Below are 26,129 nucleotides of genomic sequence, written 5' to 3' on the forward strand. Positions count from 1 at the left end.
TTCGTTTAAATCCCGCTTCCTCCTCTCGCCCTTCCTCCCGCCCCCTCCGCCGCTCCCGGATGCTTGCGCGATGCGCTGCTCCTCCCCCGGGAAGCTGGGTGGCTGCGGAGGACGCCGCCGCCCAAAGCGGACTCGGCGGGCGCGGGGTCGGTGGTCCCGGGACTCCCCCGCGGTCCTGGGCCGAGAGACTTGGGGAGCGGACAGGGGAAGGCCTGCCCCGGGCTGGGGGCTCTGCGCACACCCACGGGAGACCGGGGCGCAGCCGCCCGCGGGCCTTACGTAAGCTCTTAGCCGGACCAGGGGGCTCCACGCTCCCTCCCCGCCACGAGAGCAAGTCTAAAAGGTGACTTGGCTTCTGGGCTGACGGGAGGAGGACACTCGATACCGCCCCCGGCGATTTGCTGGGGCCGGTCATCTCGGTCGGCGTGACTTCGCCCGGTTTTCCAAAGCCCCCTGCCCTTTGTTGTGTTTGATCTGCTTCCACGATGGGTTTCTGACCAGCCGTGCAGTATAACGAAAAGAGGAAAAGAGCATTGGCTATGGAGTCCCAGGAGTGGGGCCAGACGCTTGCCGGTTCCTCCCTTGAAATACGCCTTATGCAGTGAGAGCGCGGGCTCTGAACCAGACCTAGGATCAGCCTTTCCCAAGCCATTTAGGAGTTCTGTAACCTTGTTCAAGTTCTCTCTCCAAGTATCCGTCTTCTCTTCTAGAAATCAGAGAGTTTGCACAGGCTGCTTGAGTACTTGGTTCCTCAGTAGTAGCTGTTAGAATTAGGATGAGCCTTGATCACGGCAGTTTGCCTTCACATAATGTCTATTTATTCGTCTCGATAATGGAATAATAGTGGCTGCTGTTAAGTGAATTAAATAAGACAGCCTTTGGAAGGAAACTGTTATTCCAGTTTTGCAGATAAGGAAACTGCTGGTCAGCTGCTTGAAGCAACTTCCAAAGATCAGGAAGTCAGCAAATGGCAGTGACTCACGCCTACCCCCAGCTTCTCTTTTACCCGACCTTGTTCTTCAGGAAGTGGTTAAAACACCTGGGCTACTCCCAGCAAAATGGCCCGTTTGGCAGTCCCGAAACAGGTCCTCTAGGTGCCCAGCCCAACACACTCTGGGCGTGCTGAGCCAACAGAAATGTTTGTTCCTCTGTCCCTTCCTAGAACCCCATGTCACCTTTCTCCAGCTAGTTACAAATGCTACTTTTAACTGGGATGACATTTCAGTTTATCGGCCAAACCCAAGCAGTTCTGCGAATGAACTGTGAGACATGCTATTAATAAATTAACCATGAACAGCAGGTTCAAACCTGGATGGATAGTCATCCTACTTATAACTTAAAGTATCCTTAAATATCTTTGGAATCCAGATTAACCCACTTATTTTGTAAGCCGAGGTCAATAAAACTGACGGCTTTTGAAATAGGAAGCAATTCTTTAGGGTTAAGTCCTTTTTTTCTTCTACAAGAGAAAAAAAAAATAATACAACAGTTGGATAAGTCAAGGTTTTTCCATGGTGACCCAGGAATTGCACCATAGTCCTTCTAAGCTCCAAAAAACTTATGATGAGAGACAAGTCAGACTCTTCTGTGCCTAGTTTATCCATGAGGCTGCTCTGAGACCAGGGGATTTTTTTTTTTTTCCAAAGCCATTAGTGCCCATGGGGGTCCCATTTTCCCTTCTATATATGCAGTCTGTTTTGATGTTTACGGAAACCCACCCCACCAATGAGCTGTGTTACACACAGACTGTCCCACTCTATTCATTAAGGTTTGGTTTCATTTTTCAAACTGATAGCATTGTTTTGTGGCCCTTCTCTGCTTCACTTTTCAGTTAGGGAAGCTCAATCTAAACTGATCCTCCCAGGGACTGCCCCCACGTTCCTTTAGATTCACCTTTACTTTGTGCCATTGTTCATTCGCTCCACGATCACCCGTCATGTGCTAGGCCCCAAAGTTACATAATAAGTAATATGAGGCCTCCATTCTTAAAGATGAGAGTCCAGGGAGGGCAGCAGATTCAGGAGAAACAGAATTTCACTATTAGTACAGTGAGAGCACAGAGTCAAAAAGTATAGCAGGGAATAGGACTACACAGATATAATATTTGCAGGTAGGCAGGGCCATGTGGTTCTTTCTGACCAATGAAATGGAAGGGGAAGCTATGTGGGTTACTTTCAGGCTGAGGCAGTGAAAAGCCAATTGTAATTCTCCACTCTCTTACCCTCCTATAACTACCACGGAGACTGCCGTTCTAGTTGGTGGAGCCTCCATTAGTCTAAATAACCACGTGGAGCAGACCATCTTGATCTGTACTGGACATGTAATGTGAGCACAAAGTAAACTATTGGTGTGTTAAGCCACAGAAATGTGAGGGTTGTTTGTTGCTGTTGCATATTTTTAGCCTAATTAGATTAAGAGGATGGCTTGTTGGTGTCTGCCCTTAGTCACTCTAGTAACGGCTTTTTCTTTAGAAAACCCCACCTATTACTCCTTCTAACCCTGTCTTAAAACTAAAATAAATATGAATCAAAAGTATTTGCCATGATCTGGGTCCCAAATTCATATGTTAAAACTTAATCACCAATGTGACAGTATTACACGGTGAGCTTTTGGGAAATGGTTAAGCCATGAGGTAGAGCACTCCTGAATGGGATTGGTGACCTTATAAAAGAGGTATGAGAGAGCTGTTCGCCTCTTTTGCCCTTGCGTCACGGGAGGATGTGGCAACATAGAGGACGCGTCATCTATGAGGAATGGGCCCCTGCTGGAGCCTTGATCTTGGACTTCCCAGCTCTAGAGCTGCGAGCAATACATTTCTATTAGTTATAAATTACCCAGTCGAAGGTATTTTGTTGTGGCAGCTCAAATGAACTAAGACAGTATTTTTTTTAATGGATGTTGAGTGAGAGAAGAAAGCAGAAAATGTGTGGCCTGAGGATTGGCTGGGGGAAGATAAATGGAGTGGATGAGAGGGAGCTGCTGAATGGCTTGGCCCCTAGAGAATGCATTCTCAGGACTGGCTCAAGGCCCACACTGAATAGGCATTTGATGATAAGTAAGTGAACAAGGTGCAAAGAGAGAACTGAGGATTTGGGCAGGAAAGGTGGCACTGACAGGCTGAGACAGGCAGGATTGGGGAAACACCTTTTACTTTCTCTCACCTGTTTTAGAAGGTGCATCCACCACTTGGACTTCAAGCAGGTATAAGAGAATGGTATGGGCATTGTCTTTTGTTTTTATTTTTAAAATTATGGTAAAATAACATAAAATCATCTTAACCATTTTTAAGTACATTATTGTGCAACCATCACTATCCTCTGTCTCCAGAAATGTTTCATCTTCCCCAACTGGAACTCCATACTCGTTAAATGACAGCTTCTCACTCCCCCTTCTTCCTGTCCCTGGAAACCACCATTCTACTTTCTCTATGAATTTGATGACTCTAGGTACCTCATGTTAGTGGAATCAAACAATATTTGTTATTTTGTGCCTGGCTTATTTCACTTAACATAATGTCTTTAAGATTCATTGATATTGTAGCATACATGGGAATTTCCTTCCTTTTTTACGGGTGAACAATATTCCATTGTAAGCACTCTGGATCTTTTCATTCTATCAAAAATTTATGTATATATAGTAGAGAGAAAGTCTCAGCAACACAGTCTCACTATGTTGCCCAGACTGGCCTCACATTCTTGGACTCAGGCGATCCTCCCACCTTTGCCTCCCAAAGTGCTGGGATAACAGGTGTGAGCCTGTCTGGCCACACTGGGTTTTGATTTCCAACTTTCACACTGTACCCGAGACTTGATGGACCAACAACCAAGCTGTGTTTGGTCTGTTGTGCCACCTGGTGGTCACTAAGAGGTATTCTCTGCCCTAATTATTTTTTCCTCTGGAGCAGTGTCCCTCTGTTTTGCTTTTGTGCACACAAATGGGCCAATTACATCTCAGGCTATCTTTCTTATACAGCTTATACATATGCAGACATCACCCTTCATTATTCCCCTTTCAATATCTATTGTAAAAGAGGAATTTATATCTGGGAAGTGTATTCCTCTCCCTCCTTTCCCCAGATTCACTCATCATCATAGGTGATGCATGACAGCCCCTGGTTCACCAGGGAGCAGGGTCACGTCTAACAGGTCACTCTCCTTACCTGGCATGTCCTCTTGCTCTCTGGTATACTTTGTTCCCATCCAGTAAGAACACCTGGGCAATACCTTATGCAACACTCCCATATCCTCCCGAGCCCCACTTTCCACCCACCCTCCTTCCCGCCGTGTTTTCTCTCTGTTCACCTGAAGCTGGGTATGTGAGGAAGTCCTGTGTGCTGGACCAGTTATACCTTGGCAGGCACACCTGAGCATGCAGGTCCTGAAGTCTAGAAGATCTGGAATTTTCTACAATAGTTTACCAGAACACCCTCCATGGAGGCAAAGTTTGCTTACACAGATTAATTCTGTACCCTATTTATTTACTGGCCAGTTGTCTCTGGATGTATTTCCCATTTTCCAGCATTCTGGAGAAGAGAAAAAGCAAGTGCTAAGTTTTAGGCATCCTGGACTCTTAACGCTAATCATGCCTGGCCAAGTTTTGACATCTCTCATGGTACCTAGTAGTCAGTAACTACAAAGTGATTAGATTTATTGGTGCCTCACAAGGAGTTTCCCTGATCTTTCAGACAGACCCAGATATTTCTTCCTGCCTTGTACCTACTATGCTGCCAGCTCAGCTTCAGAGTGGTGTCAAGTAAGGGCAGGGACTTGATCTGTTCATCTCTCCCCCACACTAATGCATTGAGTGTTTATGGCATTGATAAGTTAATGAATTATTTCATTTGTTAAGTCTGCACAAGAAAGATACCCTTTTATTGAACTTTTATTTATCTGGCTGCTCACAACTTTTACTCAGTAATGGACGGAAAGTCATAGACATATGTGGAACCACAGCAGGACACAGTCTAGGTCTGGTCATGACCTAACAGCTCACAGCTGTAACGTCGAAGGGAGGCCTGAGGCCTGTTTGCTTAGCATGTGTGTTCACCTTATTTTTCTTACAGCTTGTTTGGGATAGTCTAGGGAGCTGATTCTTTAGAAACAGACTGTGAATTTTCTAAACATAACTGCATATATCTGTGCTGCAAAGTATACGTAATTTTTTTCAGATGACACAGATAAAAGTCCTACCTTCTTCGGAGATTCAGATCTCATCCCCAAATTTTCAAGGCTATTGCAGTATTGTAGATAATTTGAATTACATGTATTATTCTGATAATTTCTATTGAAATTAGATTTTCCCCCTTACATCTTGGTCAAAAGAAGGCTATCAGTTGACATTTTGTAAGCAGCACTGTGTTTATGTGCATCACCCCTTTTAAAGCACAACTGGGTCAGGCATGGCAGTTCATGCCTATAATCTCAGCACTCTGGAAGGGCGAAGTTGGTGGATCTCTTGAGCTCAAAAGTCCTAAACTAGCCTGGACAACATAATGGAAACCCATCTCTTAGGAAAAAAAATGCAAAAATTAGCCAGGTTGGTATGGGAGGCTGAGGTGGGAGGATCCCATGAACCTGGGAGGTGGAGGTTGCAGTGAGCCAATATCACATCACTGCACTCCAGCTTGGGTGACAGAGCAAGACCCTATCTCAAAACAAACAAAACCAAAATCACACCCCCACAACTGAAGTATGTTAGATGTGAAAAAAAATAGAAGATACAGAGAAAAGGTTAAAATATTTTAGAATCTCACTGCTTAGAGTCAGCCATCTTATACGTATTTGCAGCTGTTTTCCTATACATAGATATATAGCTGCCTAATTTTAATAGCATTTAAAATCATTTAATAGTATAAAATGAACATCTTTAGTAGCAACAAATATATATCTATATTTAATGATTGCATATTATCCATTGTATGTGTGGGCTACAGCCTGCAACTGTAAATGTGGATTTTACAACTATTTTTGAAACACTTAGAGTTGTTCTTGTTTTCTCCACTTACGGAGAGTGTTATAGGACTGTTACAATGGTAAGTGAAGAAATACATGTAAAGCACTTATATTTTACGTGTAAAATACAAGTAAGTGTATTTTACACGTAACATAGTAAGTGTCACATAGTAAGTGCTCAATGTTATTATCATTACTATTATTTTCATTGTCCATTTTCTCAGAGTCAAGTTCTTGGAAGTGGAATTGCTAATCGAATTATGCACTTTCTTGCGGGGGATAGGTAGGGGGTTGATACATTTCACCTAATTTTCAAGCAGAAAACTCCATCTCCCAAGAAGTCAATGAGAAGGCTTATTTCCTCAGCTTTGCCGACAGTGTATGCTGTCTGTATTTTTACCCAGGACCAACTGATAATTTAAAAATTATAACATGTTTGAGTTTTCATTTTTTGATACTAGAGAGATTCTCTGTTTTGTTTTATTTTTGCCTTATGTGAATTGGCCATTTATATCTATTCTTTTGGGAATTACCTATTCATGTCTTTGCCCATTTCTCATCTGGGTGTTCATTTTTTTCTTATTGATTTATAAGATATTTTTGTATATTGCCATGATGCAGTTTGCCTCCCACTTTGTTTGCCTTTTAACTGTTTTTCATGGTGTTTGGGAAACATAAGTCTTTGTTTTGTTTTGTTTTTTGAGATGGAGTCTCGCTCTGTTGCCCAGGCTGGAGTGCGATGGCACAATCTTGGTTCACTACAACCTCCACCTCCCGGGTTCAAGCAATTCTTCTGCCTCAGTCTCCTGAGTAGCTGGGATTACAGGTGTACATCACCATACTCAGCTAATTTTTGTATTTTTAGTAGAGATAGCGTCTCACTCTGTTGGTCAGGCTGGTCTCAAACTCCTGACCTCAGGTGATCTGTCTACCTCAGCCTCCCAAAGTGCTGGGATGATAGGCATGAGCCACCATACCCAGCCAGGAAAACACAAATTTTAATTATTATGTTTAATTCTGTGAGTATGCTCTTCTGCTCACCAATACTGGTGGTGACCAGGAATGGACACCTGCCCCAGACTGGACCAATCACATTCTCTACTGAAAATATGAGATTGCAACAAAAGGCAACCAGTTGGTTGCTACCAATATTTAACAACTATAATGAATGATTCGTGTCTTTCTAAGTAATTAAATTTTTTAAGTGAGTAAATTTAGGGGCTTGCAAAACCCAGGAAATATGCAGTACCTCTGTTCTTACATTGGATTAAAAAGCAGCTAATGTGCAGAATGGTAAATATTCATTACCTCTATCACCGCATCCCCAGGTCCTTCCTCCTATGCCTTCCCATGAGTCAGTCATTAGAGGGTTAAGGTTTGGCAAAACGGGGACTGCACCCATCAGCTCATGGGCCTCATTTCTGATTAATTGGTAATTGTGCTATTTCAGTTTTTCAGTATTTTGAATATTACTCCTGCCTACTTCCAAATAGTGCTAGAAAGTCTCGATTCACCCTCCTCTGTTGTGGAATGATGCATGCCAGAATGAGCTCAGGTTAAGACACTCATTAGATCCGAGATTCAGCTTTATCATCCACAGTCATTGAATCACTTACAGGTGGGATTAATCCCAGAGCACTGAAGAGACTCGTGCCTTTACTTAGGCCATGACCACACAGCTTTTCACATCTGTCCTCTCCAGCCTGCACTGCACCACCTGGGACCTGGTACAGACTCTTGTCCCATCTGAGTGCTCCTGGCTCCAGACTTTTCAGTCCATTTTCCATGTGGCTCCCAATTTAACTCTCCTGAGTGCCTCACTGGTTAACCTAGATCGTGCTGTGGTGGAAGAAGGACTCCATGAAAGACTGGACCTTGTTGTCCAGTACACCTTGGCTCAGATTCTTGCCTTGCCCTTGCACTAGCTGTGTAACCTCAGACAAATTGTGTAATTCTATAACCAGGATTTCCTCTTATTTAAAATGGGGACATCATCATCATCATCATCACATCATCCCTTTGGGCCCGGATCTCCTATAATCTGCATGAAATTTACTGCATATTGTTTATCTGCTCTGCCAGTCCAAAATTCCGAGAGTAAGACTCTCATTATATTCATTTTTGCATCAGTGCTTCACCTGATTCTTGGGTAACAGTAGGTCCTTAGTAAATAAAATTCCCCACGGAGTTGAATGCAATCCAGTTCTAAACACCAAGATAAGTTTCACATGTCCAAATACTGAAAATGCAATTGATCCAGATGTTTTCGCATCAGTGGATTATATACTGAATTGAGTTCCTCCTTAGAGGAAAAGTCAGTAGCCCTGAAACTTTCTACACATTTCCAACAATTTCTGTAAAACTTTCAATGATTTTATTCTAGATACTGTGGGCCAAGAATCCCAGCACTTTTGCCCCTTAACTTTGAAGCTGGCAATATGAATTACCAGGGTGACTCCTCCCAACAGACCACATGATGGGCCACAGCTGTGCATGTTTTTTAGTATGACTGCACTAGGATAGGGCTCCAAGCCACTGGGTGGAGCAATGTGCTCTGGGGAGAAAGCTCATGACATTTCCCCTATGATTTCACAAAAGAAAAGAAAAAATCTTTTTCTTATGAGTTGTTTCTGCTCAATGTCAGTAGGAAAGGTCATAGCTTCGCAAATTTACATACGGATGCATGTATGAATATGTAGAATATCAGCCACTCCTACAGTGTGAGAGAATTTAAATTGCATTGGTCCTAAGCGTGAAGGGCAGGCATAGTTGCCTACTCAACCTCCACTTTATTCTTTCCCTTTTATAATAGAATCCTAATTTTATTTGAGATGACAGTGTATACAGCTAGAAGACAATTTCTCAGCCTTCCTTGGAGAGCTAGGTTCCAGCCAATGAGATGTAAACAGAAATGTATGCAATGTTCAAGTAGGGTGTTTAAAGAAACTGACTCCATTTGAAAGGTGTGCTTGGTTCGGCCTGCCTTCCTTCTCCCTTCCTCTGGTTGAATGTCATCTTGATGATTGGAGCTCCAGAAGCCATCTGGAAATTTGTGACCTTGATGGTGGAAGTCACAGGCCAATATGAGAGGAGGATGAGGAAGAGGCTGAGTACCAGATGGCTGAGGAGCCACCATACCAGCTCTAGATTCAAGTTTCCACTGCTTCTTTGAAAGAAAAAATCAATCACAACAAAACCATCTGTCTTGTTTAAGCCACTTTTATAAGTCAGTTTTCTTTTATATGCAGCCTACTAATCCTATCCGAACAAGGCTTGACTAAGGAGGTTTATAGCTTTTTGTAGTAATTGCAGAAAAATTGGCAGTGAATGCCCATCAATAGGAAAATAATATAACACCAAATAAAACTGTGCAGCACTATAAAGAATGTGCTGCACATTTTGTTTGTTTGTTTGTTTGTTTTAAAAGAGATGAGGGTCTTGCTTTATTCCCCAGTCTGGTCTCAAACTCCTGAGCTCAAATTATCGTCCTACCTCAGCCTCCCAAAGTGCTGGGATTATAGGCGTGAGCCACTGTGTGGCCTTTTTTGCTTTGTTTTTTTAAAGGTCTTCTTATGTAATTAAACATTTTAAAGACATCAGCTGATGAGCCCTTTGAAACAAGAAGAATCGCAAAGCATCTCTGGCCAGAATCTTTTTAAGAAACAAAAAGTAGTGTGATTCAGCCTTGAAAAGGATTCGTCAGAACCTACAGTATAAGTTGAAATCAAAGAAAGGCAAGCTTTCTTTTTAATGAATAGTAATGATCTTTTTGAAAACAAAAAAAAAACCTTCAAGTTTAGGAGACGACAAATGCTAAAATCTGGTTGAACGGAATCCTCTCTAATGATGAGGAAAGAGTCGGCCCGACCTATTTATGCCGCTCTGAAAAAAGTTGCCCTACCTGCCACTAACTTCTTTTTAACTGCCTGTTCTCAAAGGAAACTGCGGGACACTGAGGATAAAGGTCTGACATCTAGAAATGGGCTGTTTTAGAGCTGAGGCAGCCTCCAAAACTTCCAGTTCCAATTCATTTCACAGGCGAGAAACTGAGGTCTCCAGGGACGCTGGTTAGTAGTTCCTGGAGGCTCTGAAGGAACATTTGGACCTGGCCTGTGCGCTCGAGAGAAAAAGGTCGGTCTCCGACAGAAAACCAAAAAGAGCACTCGGGGACCCACCCAGCCAGACCAAGGGGAGGCGCCTGTGGGGCGGGGCCAAGATGGCGGAGGGGCGGGGCTTCCGGAGGCGGGGCCGAGGAACCGGGACGGGGCGGGGCCCGGTAGGCTAGCGAGCGGAAGGCGGGGCCACGGGGAGGTGGGGCGGGAGGCGTACGCGAGGTAGGGTCGCGAGGCGGCTACGGCCGGGGGCGGGACCCGGGCCGCCGGCGCAGGTCGGGTCAGCGCGGCTGCGGCGCGGCAAAGATGGCGGCCTCCAGCTGGGCACGCAAAGCCGTGGTCCTGCTTTGTGCCTCTGACCTGCTGCTGCTGCTGCTGCTGCTACCACCGCCTGGGGCCTGCACGGACGAAGGCTCTCCCGGGACGCCCGACAAGTCTACCCCGCCTCCCCGGAAGAAGAAGAAGGATATTCGCGATTACAATGATGCAGACATGGCGCGTCTTCTGGAGCAATGGGAGGTCCGCGGCGCGCGCGCACCCTCCCGGCTCTTCTCTGTCCCGGACCCTGTTCCCACTGACCTTTTACCCATTCTGTTTTGGGCCCTTTCTGACCCCTTAACCTCCTCTATTCATGCCGTAAATCCTTACTGACCCACTGAAGCCACTGCTGACCCTCCATTGCTCCTCTGACCTCCGCGCCCTGCTGACCCTCGCTCCAGCGCTTTCCCATTCCAGTGCCCTGTTCCCCGTTGCTTCTCAAGCCACTCCAGTCACGGGTCAGCCCCTCTCTGTTCAGCCTTGCTCTCCCGTCACCCTTCAGTGCCCTGGTTGTCTCTGCGCTGATCCTTGCAGTCAGTGAGCCCTGCAAACGGGAGGAGAGACCTTTCCCACTCCACTAAGGAACATTTCCTTCATTTTCCTTTTGTTTGGGGGTGAGTGGGTGGGTGAGTGGGTTGCGGTGAAGATTATCTTCCTTGATGGTTATCTCAGCTGTCTTCTCAATCAGTAGAATTTAGACTTCCTATTTTGGTATATGTCCCTGCTGGGAATTTTGTGATTTTTGTGGGTGGATTTATTTTACTGGTGGGAGAAGTAGTAATGGCTAGTGGCTCTGTATTGTGGAACTACGCTGTTTGTTCAGAGGAGGGTAAGTTTTCTGGTTTGTCACTTGGATGCACTGGAGTATGCAGTTACAGGGAGTGTGTAATAAGCTTTTAAGGTAAAGATTACTGGCTGAAACCACATTGCTGCCTTTTCCCCTTCCTAAGGTGCTTGTACTGTTCTTGTTGACTTGCATATCTGTGTAACCTTGGGCAGGTTATGTCTAGTTTCTAGGCCTCAGTTTCCTTATCTGCAACATGAGGAGGTTTTACTGATTCCTAAGATTCCTTCCAACCCTGATGTTTTGTCATTTTGTGATTATCTCTGTGTGTGTTGGGGGAGGAGGGAAAGACTTTCAGACACAAGTTTAAAATACCACCTGATGCATCTGACTAGAAGAATGCAGGCTTGGTTTATCAGCAGCTGATGGAAAGATTGGGGTACATTTAAGTGTAGAGAGAACTTCCCCATTCACCATCTCCCTTGCAATTTCCTTGTCTCTTTTTGGACTCCAGCAAATAAAGCCTTTTGATCTACCAGAGTGAGAACATCATCTCATGAGAAATCCTCCCCTGAACCTACTCAGACCCTGAGCTAGACGAAGAGGGTGCTGCAGAGAGGAACAAGGACTACACTGGGAACAGTAGATTACAGGATGGATGAGCAGGGATAGGCTTTGAAGGCCAAGAAAACACATTATCTCTTTTTTTTTTTTTTTTTTTTTTTGAGACGGAGTTTCGCTCTTGTTACCCAGGCTGGAGTGCAATGGCGCAATCTCGCTCACCGCAACCTCCGCCTCCTGGGTTCAGGCAATTCTCCTGCCTCAGCCTCCTGAGTAGCTGGAACTACAGACACGCGCCACCATGCCCAGCTAATTTTTTGTATTTTTAGTAGAGACGGGGTTTCACCATATTGACCAGGATGGTCTCGATCTCTTGACCTCGTGATCCACCCGCCTCGGCCTCCCAAAGTGCTGGGATTACAGGCTTGAGCCACCGCGCCCGGCCCACATTATCTCATTTGATCCTTCTACCCCATCCATGAGGGAGGCACTTATCCCTATTTTCTAGATGACGACATTGAGGGCACAAAGAGGTTGAATACCTTGCGCCACATCACACAGCAATCTAGCTGAGTTTCACATTCTGTCACAGCTTTAGAGCCTGTTCTTTGAACCATTTTACCTGTGCTGCCATACATGTTGGTGAACCGAAGTGCAAATGAAGGATAGTGAGGAAGACGTGGATTAGGCTAGAAACTGCAGGAGTGGATGAGAAGAGAGAAATGTGAGAGATTTGTATACTTTTAACAGGACTTGATGGTTTTTTTTTTTTTTTTTTTTTAATTATTTTTTAGAGAAACAGGGTCTCCTTATGTTGGCAGGGCTGTTTTTGCTTGGCCTTTGCGATCCTCCCACATTGGCCTCCCAAAGTGCTGGGATTACGGGTGTGAAGCACCATGCCTGGGTGGTTGATTGATTTTGTGACCAGCAGGGTGGCATAATGTAGTAAAAAGACAGATTAGCCGGGTGTGATGGCTCATGCATGTAATCCCAGCACTTTGCCAGTTTGGCCAACATAGTGAAACCCCATCTCTACTAAAAATACAAAAATGAGTTGATTACAGGTGGCCTCCTGTAATCCCAGCTGCTGTGGAGGCTGAGGCACGAGAATCGCTTATACCCGGGAGGCAGAGGTTGCCGTGAGCCGAGATCATGCCACTGCATTCCAGCCTGGGCAACAGAGTGATACTCTGTCTCCAAAAAAAAAAGACAGATTTTGGGCCGGGGCGGTGGCTTATGCCTATAATCCCAGCACTTTGGGAGGCCGAGGCGGGTGGATCAGGAGGTTAAGAGATGGAGACCATCCTGGTCAACATGGTGAAATTCCATCTCTACTAAAAATACAAAAATTAGCTGGGTATGGTGGCTCATACCTGTAGTCCCACCTACTTGGGAGGCTGAGGCAGGAGAATTGCTCGAACCCAGGAGGCGGAGGTTGCGGTGAGCCGAGATCGCGCCATTGCACTGCAGCCTGGGTAACAAGAGCGAAACTCCGTCTCAAAAAAAAAAAATGACAGATTTTGAACTCAGCTTTACCCCTCACTAGCTACTTGATGCTAGTTTTATGTATCTGTAAAGCCAGATAACGCCCTGCTTTCCAGGGTGCCAGGCGGATTAAATGAGCGAATGTTTGTAGACACTCTGCCGACATAAGCTCCCTTCCCCAGTACCAGTGATTTTTATGTGGGAGAACGTATCCATCTCTGTGGGTGCTTTTTTGTAGGAAGCAGTTCTTCCTCTTGTGATGATCTCTAAATCCATACCCTCATTCCTTCCCCAGTAGTGTGAGAAACAGTGCTTCAGTGAGAGGCTGTGCCTCAGATGTGTGGAGAAAAGGTAAGAATTCCTTCCATTGTGTTAGAGCTAATTCTGAGTTTCAGTTGGTGTGGAAATACCAGCAGTGGTTATTTCGTTTTACGTTATGATAGCCAGGTATAATGGGAAGGGTTAGATGGAGGGATTTGGATCCAGAAATGTGGTTTGCTGTAGGGCACGTTGGGGGCCAGATAAGTGCCCCACAGGGTCGTGGGGTGAGCCTTATGCTGTGCTGAGGCGCAGGATCCGAGAAATAAAGAGACAGGACACAGAAGTACAAAGAAAATGCAGCTGGGCTCAGGGGGCCACGCCACCTATAAGCAGAGTCAGGCAAGGCCGGCGAGGCCGGCAAGGCAAGGCTGGTGAGGCTAGGCGAGGCCCCGAATGTCCAGAAGCATGAGTATTTATTGCGCATAGGTTACGGGGCAGGGCATTGAGTGAAATCATCTTTAAGGATAGTGATAGGGTCGTGAGCAATAAAACATAGGGTCCACCCCCATTAGGTCACCTAGGCCAGGAGGTGGACAGCGCGCAGCAAGGGGCCTGTTCCCACGAAGGCAAGGGCCGTGTGCAGTAAGGGGTCCACCCCCATTACGGAGGCTTGAAAGTGACTTCGCCATGCGAAGTGAAGAGGGTGCAGTGTGCGATACTTCTATCTATGGGAAAACTACTTCTAAGAAAATTTATAGGAAGATGCTTTAAGTCACATAGCAGTGACAGAGCTGTCAAGGTTACCGCCACCTTCTGGCAGCTTCCAATAGATTCTATGGGAAGATGCTCTTCAAGCAGCACAGTAGCAAGAGCTGATAAACTTCACAGTCACCAAGGTGGATTGCCGTTCTGAGGGCAGCCTTCCACAAGAACTGGAGCAAGGTCCTACAACTCCTTTATCAGGAGGAGTGGCTCTCGCCCCAAGCCTGCCATACAGAGGGTATCTTTACAATACTGAACGCTGCCGCCTGGGCCATGGATTCTTGTGCTGGTATAACTGTTTTTCCCTTAATTCATGCTCTGTACTGTATCTGCTCTAGGCATTCCTCCGATTATAAGCTGCTTACCTTTAATTCATGCTCTGTACTTGTCCACTCTAGGCATTCCTCTGATTATGAACTAAGATTTAAGTATATATGTAGGGAAATATTCTTTAGGCACTCATACTTTCAACTATTATATGATTATATATAGAGGATTATACAAAGGGATTCTTCAAGCCCTATTTCTATAAACTAATGTATGATTATGTCAAGGATTATATAAAAGGAAATAGCTGAGTAGTAACACTATAAAGTGAGATATTCCTCAAGCCCTAACTGTGCCAGGGTCCTGCTTAGCTCTCATTCCTCGGTGCCTATATGGGGGGGTTGCCCACAGTTTGCACTTCTGCATGTGAGTAAATAGAGTAAATCATTTATCCTCTCCCAGCGTCATCTTACTGTATATTAAATGGAGGCCTAGTAGGATTGTTCTGCAGGTTGGAGATAATATATGTAGAATGCCTGGGACTTAGTAGCTACTCCCTGGATAGCATTTAACTATTGATATCTAAACCATGGGAGGAAGAAGAGGATTTGCAGAAAGGGGAGCTCAGCTTTGTAGCTATTGACTTTGACAAACAGTAATGAAGGAGTTATGAAGCCACCTGAAAATGCAAGACTGGCCTGGAGGCCCCACCTCTGCTGCAGGGTAAATATTGCATTGCTTTCAGCATAGACACACTGATCATAATAGGTTAGATTATCCAGACTGAGGGTAGAACTGGATAATTATGTGCATCTAGGGTACTTTTTTTTACGCCTCAATTTTAATTAACGTATAATAATGATACATTTTTATGGGGTACAGAGTTGTGTTTCTACACATGTATTCAATGTGTAACAAGCAATTCAGGGTAATGAGCATATCTGTCACCTCAAACATTAATCATTTCTTTCTGTTGGGAACATTTAAAATTCTCTCCTAGCTGTTTGAAAATATGCAATAAATTATTGTTGACTGTAGTCATCCTGCAGTACTGTAGAGCACTATAATTTATTCTTCCTATCTAGTGTAATTTTGTACCCATTCACCATCCTCTTTCCCTATCTCCCCTTCCCTTCCCAGCCTCTGGTAACCACAGTTCTCATCTCTACTTCCGTGAACACGACTATTTTAGGTCCCACATAAGAATGAGAATGTGCAGTATTTGTCTTTCTGTGTCCGTCTTATTGCACTTAACATAATGTCCTCCAGCTTCATTAGGGGACTATTTTGTAATCTTTTTTTTCTGTAACTGAAACACACACAGACACATAAGAATTCTGGGCTGGGCTTAGTGGCTTAGTCCTATAGTCTCAGCACTTTGGAAGACGAGGTAGGTGGATCATTTGAGCTCAGGAGTGTGAGACCAGCCTGGGCAACATAATGAAACCTGTCTTTACCCAAAAAAAAAAAAAAAATTAGCTGGGCCTGGTGGTGTGCAGTTGTGGTCCCAGCTACTCAGGAGACTGAGATAGGAGGATCACTTGAGCCTGGCAGGCAGAGGTTGCAGTGAGCCAAGATTGCACCAGCACCACTGCACTCCAAACTAGGTGATAGAGTGAGACCCCGTCCCAAAAAAAAAAAAACACCACATGCTGCTTGGGACCTACTGAGTTAATTTCACGATTATTAGTGAAATGAGTCTGAAAAATACAAATATTCTGCCTGGCGTGGTGGCTCACGCTTGTAATCCAAGCACTTTGGAGGCCAAGGCGGGCAGATCATCTGAGGTCGGGAGTTCAAGATCAGCCTGACCAACATGGTGAAACCCCGTCTTAAAAAAAAAAGAATGAAAAATACAAATATTCTAGAGTATTGAACCAACTAGAAGTCTGGACGTGTTTTAAGGAGACTATAATAGAGGTTATGGAGAATTAAGATAAAGACAGCAACAACCTGTGAATTTGGCAAGTAGGAGGTCCTTTGTGACTTTGAGAATGTAATTTCCATGCTGTGTTTGTGATTGGAGGGCAGATCACAGAGGGCTAAGGAGTCAGCAGTGTCACAGCCAACAGATAGCGTACTGAGTACTGCTTGCCTTTAAGTCATTACATTCCCAAACAAACCTTAGGAGGGAGATGCTGTTATTACCCCCACCTTCCCATTATAGGTAAGGAAAGTTACTTTCAGATGGGCTAAGTAACTTGCCCAAGGCCACGTAATTATGGAGCGCATCCATCTGACAGCATAGCCCATGCTCCTGCCTGCAGGTCACCATTAGTGGCTCTTTCAAAGCAAAATGAGGAAGAAACATGTCAGTTGAGAGGGTGGCAGAGTTGGGAAAAAGGTTGGGGTGTTACGTGTGGTCACGTTACTGGGAACTTGGAGATCACTTTGGTCTGCTTTTCATTTTATAGATGAAGAAACAGGCCTAGAGGAGCAAGGAATTGTAGGCAGGGTCACATGACTAGTAAATGTAGAACTGAAACCAGATCCCAGGTCTGATGTCAGCATGGATCACCTTTAAGCACTGTGTAGAATTCTTTCCTTTTTACTTATTACTAAAATTATTTTGAATATAGTACATTATTAATGGTGTCTTAAGCCTTGGGCCTTCGGAGATTGGTCAGAAGGACCAAATAAGAATGACTTACGGGCTTCTTTTTTTTTTTAGTAACAGCTCACTAAGGTACAGTTCACATGCCACAGGCAGTTTACCCATGTGAAGCGTATATTTTAGTTTTGGTACCTTCACAGAGTTGTACAGCCATCACCAAAATCAATTTTAGAACATTTTTATCACCCCCAAAAGAAAGCTTCAACCACTTCTCCCCTATTTTCTCCCAACCCTCTAGTCAGCCCCAGGTAATCACTAATCTACCTTCTGTCTCAACAAATTTATCTATTCTGGGCATTTCCTATAAATGGAATCAGAATCTGTAGTCTTTCGTATCTGGCTTCTTTCGCTTAGCATAATATTTTCAAGGGTTATCTGTGTTATAGCACGTATCAGTCAGTACTTCATTTCTTTTTTTCCTTTTTTCATTTTTGGTAGGGATGGGGTCTTGATACGTTGCCCAGGCTGGTCTTTAACTCCTGGGCTCAGCTGATCTTCCAGCATTGGCCTCCTAAACTGCTGAGGTTACAGGTGTGAGTCACCGTGCCCAGCCAGTTCTTCATTTCTTTCGGTTACTGGCAGAACCTGGTTCTTTTAAAGATTTTTTATTTGTTAGTCTGTGTTCTATTTATTAGGCATGGTGGCTCACGCTTGTAATCCCAGCACTTTGAGAGGCTGAGGTGGACAGATCACGAGGTCAGGAGATCAAGACCATCCTGGCCAACATGGTGAAACCCCATCTCTACTAAAAATACAAAAATTAGCTGGATGTGGTGGTGCGTGCCTGTAATCCCAGTTACTCAGGAGGCTGAGGCAGGGGAATCACTTGAACCTGTGAGGCGGAGATTGCAGCCAGCCGAGATCATGCCACTGCACTCCAGCCTGGGCGACAGAGTGAGAGACTCTGTCTCAAAAAAAAAAATAGTTGCTGTTGTCTGTTAGTAATTTATTCATTGGTTTTGATCAGTATGGGTTCAACATCTCATTTTGTTTGACAGATTGTAAGTCAACCTATTAAAATAAATTATTATTTATTTTAATGTTGAGATTATTTCAAATTTGGCCCATGAGAGCTGCTTCAGGTTGGCTTCTGTGTCCTGTGGACACGTTCCACGATTCTTGAGCACTTCACTACTTTGTAATGAAGGATTATTCTAGGCTCATCTTCTGTCTCCCTTCCTGTAAGCCTGTTCTCCAAGGAACCCAGTCTCTTTTAAAAATTTTTATGCATCCATCTATCTATTTACTCATCTGCTAATCTATGAAAAACCATGAGTTTCTCCTGATGCCTTCATTTCCAGCCTAATACCACACGGCTCATTCCTCCCCCTTTCATGCTTATAACTTCCTTCCCAGAAATTAAGAATCTGGCTCTCATTATCCTCAAAATGTTTACTCCTTTTCTCAGTCCTAGAGATCACATAAGATAGCTTCAGAATTGCTAGTCCATACCACTACAGAAAGCAAACCTGCTAACTGGAATTGGGTATTTTTGTACAATGCCTATTATTTAAGTGAGATAAGTATACATGGAGTGCAGATTCTAAGTATACAGTGCAATGATGGAGTGTTTCTTTTCTTCTTTTCTTTCTTTTAAGACAGGGTCTCATTCTTTCTCCTAGGCTGGGGTGCAGTGGCCTGATTTTAGCTTACTGTAGCCTTGATCTCCTGGGCTCAAGTGATTCTCCTGTTTCAGCCTCCTGAGTAGCTAGGACTACAGGCATCTGCCACCACACTGGACTAATTTTTTTAATTTTTTTTTAAGAGATGGGATCTCACTATGTTACCCAGGCTGATCTCAGACTCCTGCGTGCAAGCAGTTCTCCCACTCAGCCCACTGAGGAGCTGGGACTACAGGTTTGCTTCACCATGCCTGGCTACTTTTAAGTTTTTTTTTTTTAGAGACAGAGTCTCACTATGTTACCTAGGCTGATCTTGAACTCCTGGCCTCAAGTGATCCTCTTACCTCAGACTCCCAAAGTGCTGGGATTGCAGGCTGAGCCACAGTGCTTGGCCAGCCATATTTTTATAAAAGGATATGTCTGTACAATCCACACCCCTGTCAAAATAAAGAACATTTCCATCACCCCAGAAAAGTTATCTTGCATCCATTCTCAGTTAATCCTACTTTTTGTCCCCTTCCACAGGCAACACTCTCCTAATTTCTGTCACCCTAGATTAGTTTTGCTCATTCTTGAATTTTAAATAAATGGAATTACATGGTAAATCTTATTTTGTGCCTGGCTTCTGTCACTTAACATTTTTGGGATTTGTTACATGTATCAGTATTTGTTCTTTATTGCTGTGAAGTATTTCATTTTATTACCATACCAGAATGTGGCCATTTTTACAGCCTACCACGTTGAATAGACCGTATGAGAGTTTAAAAGCTCTAGAAACCCATCACTTGGGGGCGCCCTGTGATTGGTAACTTGAGGTGTGAGGAGTATGCGCTGCCTGAAACTTAGACTATCTTGAAAATTAAGAAGAGGAAGAAAACCCCTAGTTTTCCTTTCTGTATTGTAATTTAAGTCATATACATGCACCTGGCATCATATGCAGGTGTTTTTGCCTGTGCCAGTTAAAAAGCAAGATTCTGATGATAGGTTTGATGCTTTTCCCCCATCCTGATAGAAAGACGATGACATTGAAGAAGGAGATCTTCCAGAGCACAAGAGACCCTCAGCACCTGTCGACTTCTCAAAGATAGACCCAAGCAAGCCTGAAAGCATATTGAAAATGACGAAGAAAGGGAAGACTCTGATGATGTTTGTCACCGTATCAGGAAGCCCCACTGAGAAGGAGACAGAGGAAATCACGAGCCTCTGGCAGGGCAGCCTTTTCAATGCCAACTATGACGTCCAGAGGTAAAGCACCAACAGCCAGCTGAGAAAATCATAGGCTGTGCTGGGACTTTTCTTTATTATTATTAATTATGATGATAATGATTTTTTGAGACAGAATTTCACTCTTGTTGCCTAGGCTGGGGTGCAGTGGCACAATCTCGGCTCACTGCAACCTCCGTCTTCCTGGTTCAAGTGATTCTCCTGCCTCAGCCTCCTGAGGAGCTGGGACTACAGGCGCATGTCACCATGCCTGGCTAATTTTGTATTTTTAGTAGAGACGGGATTTCACCATGTTGGCCAGGCTGGTTTTGAACTCCTGACCTCGGCTTCCCCAAGTGCTTGGATTATAGGCTTGAGACACCACACCCAGCCCTGTGCTGGGGCTTTCCCTGAGGCCCTAACAAAGTGTCCGTTCTGGTAGTATTTCCCAAGGACCTCAGCCTTCCTTTCTAGGTTTTATTTTAAATTTATCTGTCTAGTTTTTTTAATATAAAAAAGAGCATTTATTATTGGTCAAAACAATTAAGTTTGTTTTTTTGTTGTTGTTGTTGAGGTGAGGTCTCACTATGTTTCCCAGGCTGGTCTTGAACTCCTGACCTCAAGCAATCCTTCCACCTCAACCTCCCAAAGTGCTAGGATTACTGGCATGGTCCACCACGCCTGGCGTATGTGTTTTTTTTAATATCTCAGTTGATCCTAAAGTTTTATTTATTTTTGTATCTTTAGCTTTCATTTCATTTGAACAGAAGGGTGGATAGCATAACTTAGCCTCTTTGTGGGACAAACTAGTTAATAGTTTGACAGTTTGCTTCTTCTAGAAGTTTCTGCTCGGTAGAGAGTGCTTTTGTGTGTAGCTATGTTCACACATAAAGCTTGGACCATGCTGTTAACAGATAACTAATTTAATTTGAAGAGGCTCAGTTTTCACAGCTCAGTATTGTCTTGGGGTACAATTTTAAGAAATCTGCTTCTTTTTCCTCAAAAACAGTTCTGAAATTTGGGGTCTGCAAATATTTTAGTTTAGGAAATAGAAAAGTAATAACAAGAAATGGGAGGAATAATTAGAGAGTGTCTGGCTAGCAGAATGCTTTCAATTAGCTTAAATAGACACCTAGAGAGAAGAAATAACTGTTTTGATGATGTCTGCCCCAGACGCCCCACTGGTCTCTGTGCTGTGGTGGGAGTGTTTTAAACTGAAGGGGGAACATAGAGTGTAGTCTTCAAGGAACAGAAGAATTATGCCCGCTGGCCCCACCCAGGCCTCATTCTGTTCCGTTTTGTTCCTTAGGACCTTTCGAGTGTGGACGGGCTGGGCTGCTTGCTGCCAGCTCTGGGGCTAGGATTTCTGTCCAATAGCCGAGTGTCATCTTGAGCCCTTCACAGCCTCTTAACATGACCCATTCTAAGCCATTGGTTTTCCGCCTTTATCAGCAGAAGTCCTTTGTCCCATAAGATTGTAACTGAACACTGTAGAACTGATACAGATCAGATTGAAGCTGCCTCTTTGCCTCCCTAGCAGCAGCCCCTAAGTCACCTCTGCAGTGTCCTAGGGAGGGTTTCCAAATGCTTGCTCATAACATGGGCATCCATTTATACCACAAAGGAACATCCAGGGTCTGCTTCTGTTTTGATCTGAGCTGGGTGTTTAATCGTTCAGCAAGCTAGTATTTTCATACATGAGATATCAGTATGGAGAATCCAATTTTTCGTTCCATATTCATGTAGAATTTGAAATAAACTTGGTAAGTGCCAGAGAATTGCTCTGACCCATTAGCACCTTACTAGTATGTGCTGACTGTATGATTGCATCCCTCTGCCCAAGGTTCATTGTGGGATCAGACCGTGCTATCTTCATGCTTCGCGATGGGAGCTATGCCTGGGAGATCAAGGACTTCTTGGTCAGTCAAGACAGGTGTGCTGATGTAACTCTGGAGGGCCAGGTGTACCCCGGCAAAGGAGGAGGAAGCAAAGAGAAAAATAAGACAAAGCAAGACAAGGGCAAAAAGAAGAAGGAAGGAGATCTGAAATCTCAGGCTTCCAAGGAAGACAGTCGAGCTGGGAATAAAAGAGAAGACCTGTGATGGGGCAGCAGTGGCGTGCTGTGGAGAGACAGGTGGATGTGGAGGGCTCCTTGCCCAGCTCGTGGGGTGGGAGCGGTCTCAGGAAACTGTACACCAGATGACATTCTAGTTTCTTCTAGAAAGGGTCTACCACATGACCCATTTGTGGTCAAAGAATTACTGTTTAATAGGCTTCAAGTAAGAAGACAGACGTTTTCTAATTAATATTGCACAATAACAAATTCGTGTTTACTATAAAATCACCTTACATGGAAATGTGACTGTGTTGCTTTTTCCCATTTACACTTGGTGAGTCATGGACTCTGCTGAGATCCCACTCCCCTCCAAGCACCTGCTCTGTTTGGGTGTCTGTGTTTTTTATTTTCTGTCAACCAAAAAGATAGCAAATTCTGATCAGAGAAGACTTTAAAACTCTTAATTGAATCAAACTCTTCATGCCATTTACATCATTTTCATTATGGTAAAGGTAAAAGGTGCTTTGTGAACTCAGACATCTAAATACATAGCCAGGAAGCCAGGGTGTGTAAATCCAAAACTTGTGCAGGAAATGCAGAGAACGAAAAATACGGTACTGGAAATCCTAAGTAGTTTTGAATTTCTTTGACTTGAATCGTACTCGTCAGTAACAGAGAACTCTTGGTGTCCGTCAGGTTTTATGTGGTCTGTAAAGCTAGGGGTTCTGTTTTGTTTCCTTATTTAGGAAAGTACTGCTGGTGTCAGGGGGGTCATATGTTCCATTTAATGAAACAATTTTAAAGGATTGTAGGGAATCCTTTGCAGAGTGTGACAGAAGACTCAATAACCTCATTTATTTCTAAACAGTTTTCTTTGATAAAGTGCCTAAATCTGTGCTTTTGTATGGAGTAACATGACGTGCTGCTGTTAATGTCTGACTTCGCCGTTCGTATGTTAGAGCCTACTCTGAATAAGAGTTAGAACATTTATATACAGATGTCATTTCTAAGAACTAAAATTCTTTGGGAAAAAACCCTCGATTGTGATTTTAAGAAATTAAAAATAGCACTTTACATGGTTAGAAAATGTCAGTGTTAAAGAATGGTACAAAGTGAAAAGTGTATCCCTCTCTTGCTGCCCGCAGCTTGTCCCAGTGGGAGCTGCTGACAGTTTGTCCCCCTCCACCCCCCCAACCCACCTGCCAAAAATGGTACATTTACCAGCTTACGGCTTACGGTGACACATCCTTGTTTTGGCCCACAGCATGTTTCCCTTTATTTTGGTAGCTTCTCACATGTCCCTCGAAAGAACCACACTCTCTGCATTCTCAGTTCTCTGCTTTGGGTGGGACATTTGCCCTCCCCCCACCCTCCAGACCATGCCCACTCCAGGATGAAGCCTGTGTGATCTACGGTACCAGGGTACTGGGCCCCGAAAGGGGCTTTTCTTGTTTCCCCTGCGTTTTGAACCTGGAGCTGGAGCTGCTGTAGGTGCTGTCCACGGAGCAGAGAGCTGTTTGAGAGTGGGGCCAAGCCAGGCAGCGGGGAGAGGGCACCACACCCTGGTGGCATAAATGAGTCCCTGAATCCTGTCGTGGCTGGAACAAGCCCTGTCCATGGGCTTTCTCTGTTATACTTAGGGCAATTTGATGGAGTTACTGGCCTGCATAGCCATAATGGCCCAGTATAAAGCAGCTGTTTTGATAACTGCTTTAATTAAGCGAAAGGTAGCACAGGTTTCACTCTGCCCTGTGCCTCGTGTTTCCAGTTAGGAGCCTTCCCATGTCAGAATGTGTGGCTCTGTCTCCATTTCCTGTGCAGTGTGCCCCCGCATCAGCCGGTAGTTTTTTGGGTGTCTGTCATGTGCTAGGGACTACAAGGTGCCCAGACAGTGTAGATACAGCCTCTGCTATTGTAAAACTCAGTGATGGGTGAGGGAAGACAGATGTCAGTAACATACAATGGCAACTGTTAGAAGTATGAAAGGGGCAGGGTAGTGAGGGTGGAATCTTCCCTGACCAGGTTGGGACGGCCAGAGGCTCTGAGGGCAGGAGGAGGAGAGGAGAAATGAGTAAGGCAGGCAGAGGAAACTGTGAGCAAAGACCCTGTGGCTGTAGGTGGCAGAGGGAGAGGCTACAGGAAGGCTAGTGGGGAGGCTGGGGTCCAGTGCAGGACCAGGCTGAAGGGGCGTAGTATATGGCGGTTTACAGCAATTTGGGACTCGCTGATGAGTTTTAACTGTGATGGGATGGGTGTGAAAGACAGTCCAAGTTGCACTGATTACATGGGAAAACGGATTAGAAGAGGACCCTAGCAGGTGTGAGCCGTGAGCTGGGAGGTGTTGCAGGAGTGCCGGCCATAGCTGACCGTGTCCCGGATCAGCAGGGAGGCCGTGAGGTTTGAATCGCCGTTTCACTGCATGGTCCTTGCTGATGAACACTGGAGCGTTCAGAGTATTTGCTGAGATATTCAAGGCTGCAGTGGACATTTTCATACAAAATGCTTTGGTAAGCTTTTGTTTATATCTGAAAGGTAAATTTCTAGCAGTGGAATTATTAGAACACACAGAATTTAGCATGTTGGTGTGTATTGCCAAGTTGCCCTCTCAAGTGGTTCATTACCCTTGCCAGCAATAGATCTATCCTTGCCTGCCGTGGGCATCATATTTGCTAATTTAATAGATTGTAAACCCATAGCTTACCGGCTACTGTGAAGCCACCATACTGGAGAGGCTGCGTACAGAGTTCCAGGTGGAGAGAGTGATGCCCAGGGGTCCCACCTGCTCCAACCCAGCTGCAGGAGTCTTCCCAGCCCAGGCACAGACATGTGGGTAAGATTTAAACATTTCCAGCCCCAGCCTTCAAGCCATCCCAGTTGACACTGAGGGGTCAACAGAAGCTGAGCTGAGAAACAATCTGCCCAGTCTGCAGATTCATGAACAAAAGAAACGTTGGGCCAGGCACGGTGGCTCACGCCTGTAATCCCAGCACTTTGGGAGGCTGAGGTGGTGGATCACTTGAGGTCAGGAGTTTGAGACCAGCCTGGCCAACCTGGTGAAACCCCGTCTCTACTAAAAATACAAAAATTAGCCGGGTGTGGTGGTGGACACCTGTAATCCCAGCTACTTGGGAGGCTGAGGCAGGAGACTCGCTTGAAACCAGGAAACGGAGGTTGCAGTGAGCTGAGATCGTGCCCCTGCACTCCTGCCTGGGTGGCGGAGTGAGACCCTTGTCTCAAAAAACACAAAAAAATAGCTTTAAAAGAAATGCCATTTGTTTTTGTCTTTGAGACAGGGTTTCTCTTGCCTGCACTGGAGTGCAGTAAGGTCACTACTCCCTGCAGCCTCAACTTCGGCCCAATCGATCCTTCCACCACAGCCTCCCAGATAGCTGGGAGAAATGTTATGCTTTTAACGAATTTGTCTTGTCATGTTTGTTTTAATATCTAGTGATCTAATACATTTGGATGATATCTTTTGATTATCAACTATGAAACCTTGAAACTGTGTTAGATAGACACATGGTCTCCTTCATCCTCAGGCTTTCTGGTTTTGATGGCGTTGCTGTGGTTTTTGTGCTTCTGGTGCTTTCCTTTATACTGTTAAACCTCTTTTTTTAAATTAAACATCTTCGTATGCATTAACCACTGGGCAAGGGAAAGGAGCCCACACTTTTTCCTGTGTCCCTGATTATGGTTTAATAGTGTTTGTACACTGACAGATGCATAATATCCACCTGCTGCACCCACGATGTCCACGTTTATGCTGGACAACAGCGTGTAGGCAGGACATTTCCAAGCCTTGCTTTCCCCCCCTCTAGTTTTTTGTTTATTTTGTTTGTTTGTTTATTATTTATTTATTTTTGAGATGGAGCTTCGCTCTTGTTACCCAGGCTGGAGTGCAATGGCGCAGTCTCGGCTCACCACAACCTCCGCCTCCTGGGTTCAGGCAATTCTCCTGCCTCAGCCTCCTGAGTAGCTGGGATTACAGGCACGCACCACCATGCCCAGCTAATTTTTTTTTTTGTATTTTTGGTAGAGACGGCGTTTCACCATGTTGACCAGGATGGTCTCGATCTCTTGGCCTCATGATCCACCCGCCTCGGCCTCCCAAAGTAAGTGCTGGGATTACAGGC

General features: G+C 44.7%; 1 protein-coding gene across 2 annotated transcripts; it reads left to right on the forward strand.

Annotated features, from left to right (window-relative positions):
• Window positions 1-52: 52 nt before the first annotated feature.
• Window positions 53-23,078, forward strand: MESD (mesoderm development LRP chaperone). 2 transcript variants are annotated; one of them, XM_037731595.1, is made up of 3 exons: window positions 53-146; window positions 19,750-19,982; window positions 21,784-23,070. In XM_037731595.1, the coding sequence occupies exons 1-3, from the start codon at window positions 60-62 to the stop codon at window positions 22,040-22,042; spliced, it is 579 nt and encodes a 192-aa protein (XP_037587523.1). In that variant the 5' UTR covers window positions 53-59; the 3' UTR covers window positions 22,043-23,070. The 2 variants fall into 2 exon arrangements, with proteins under 2 accessions (XP_037587523.1, XP_017364674.1); XM_017509185.2 differs by lacking the exon at window positions 53-146 and adding an exon at window positions 10,301-10,582 and having other exon boundaries at window positions 21,784-23,078.
• The last annotated feature ends 3,051 nt before the right edge of the window (window positions 23,079-26,129 follow it).

Source organism: Cebus imitator, unplaced genomic scaffold (assembly GCF_001604975.1).
Source record: "Cebus imitator isolate Cc_AM_T3 unplaced genomic scaffold, Cebus_imitator-1.0 Scaffold410, whole genome shotgun sequence".
Lineage (NCBI taxonomy): Eukaryota > Metazoa > Chordata > Mammalia > Primates > Cebidae > Cebus > Cebus imitator.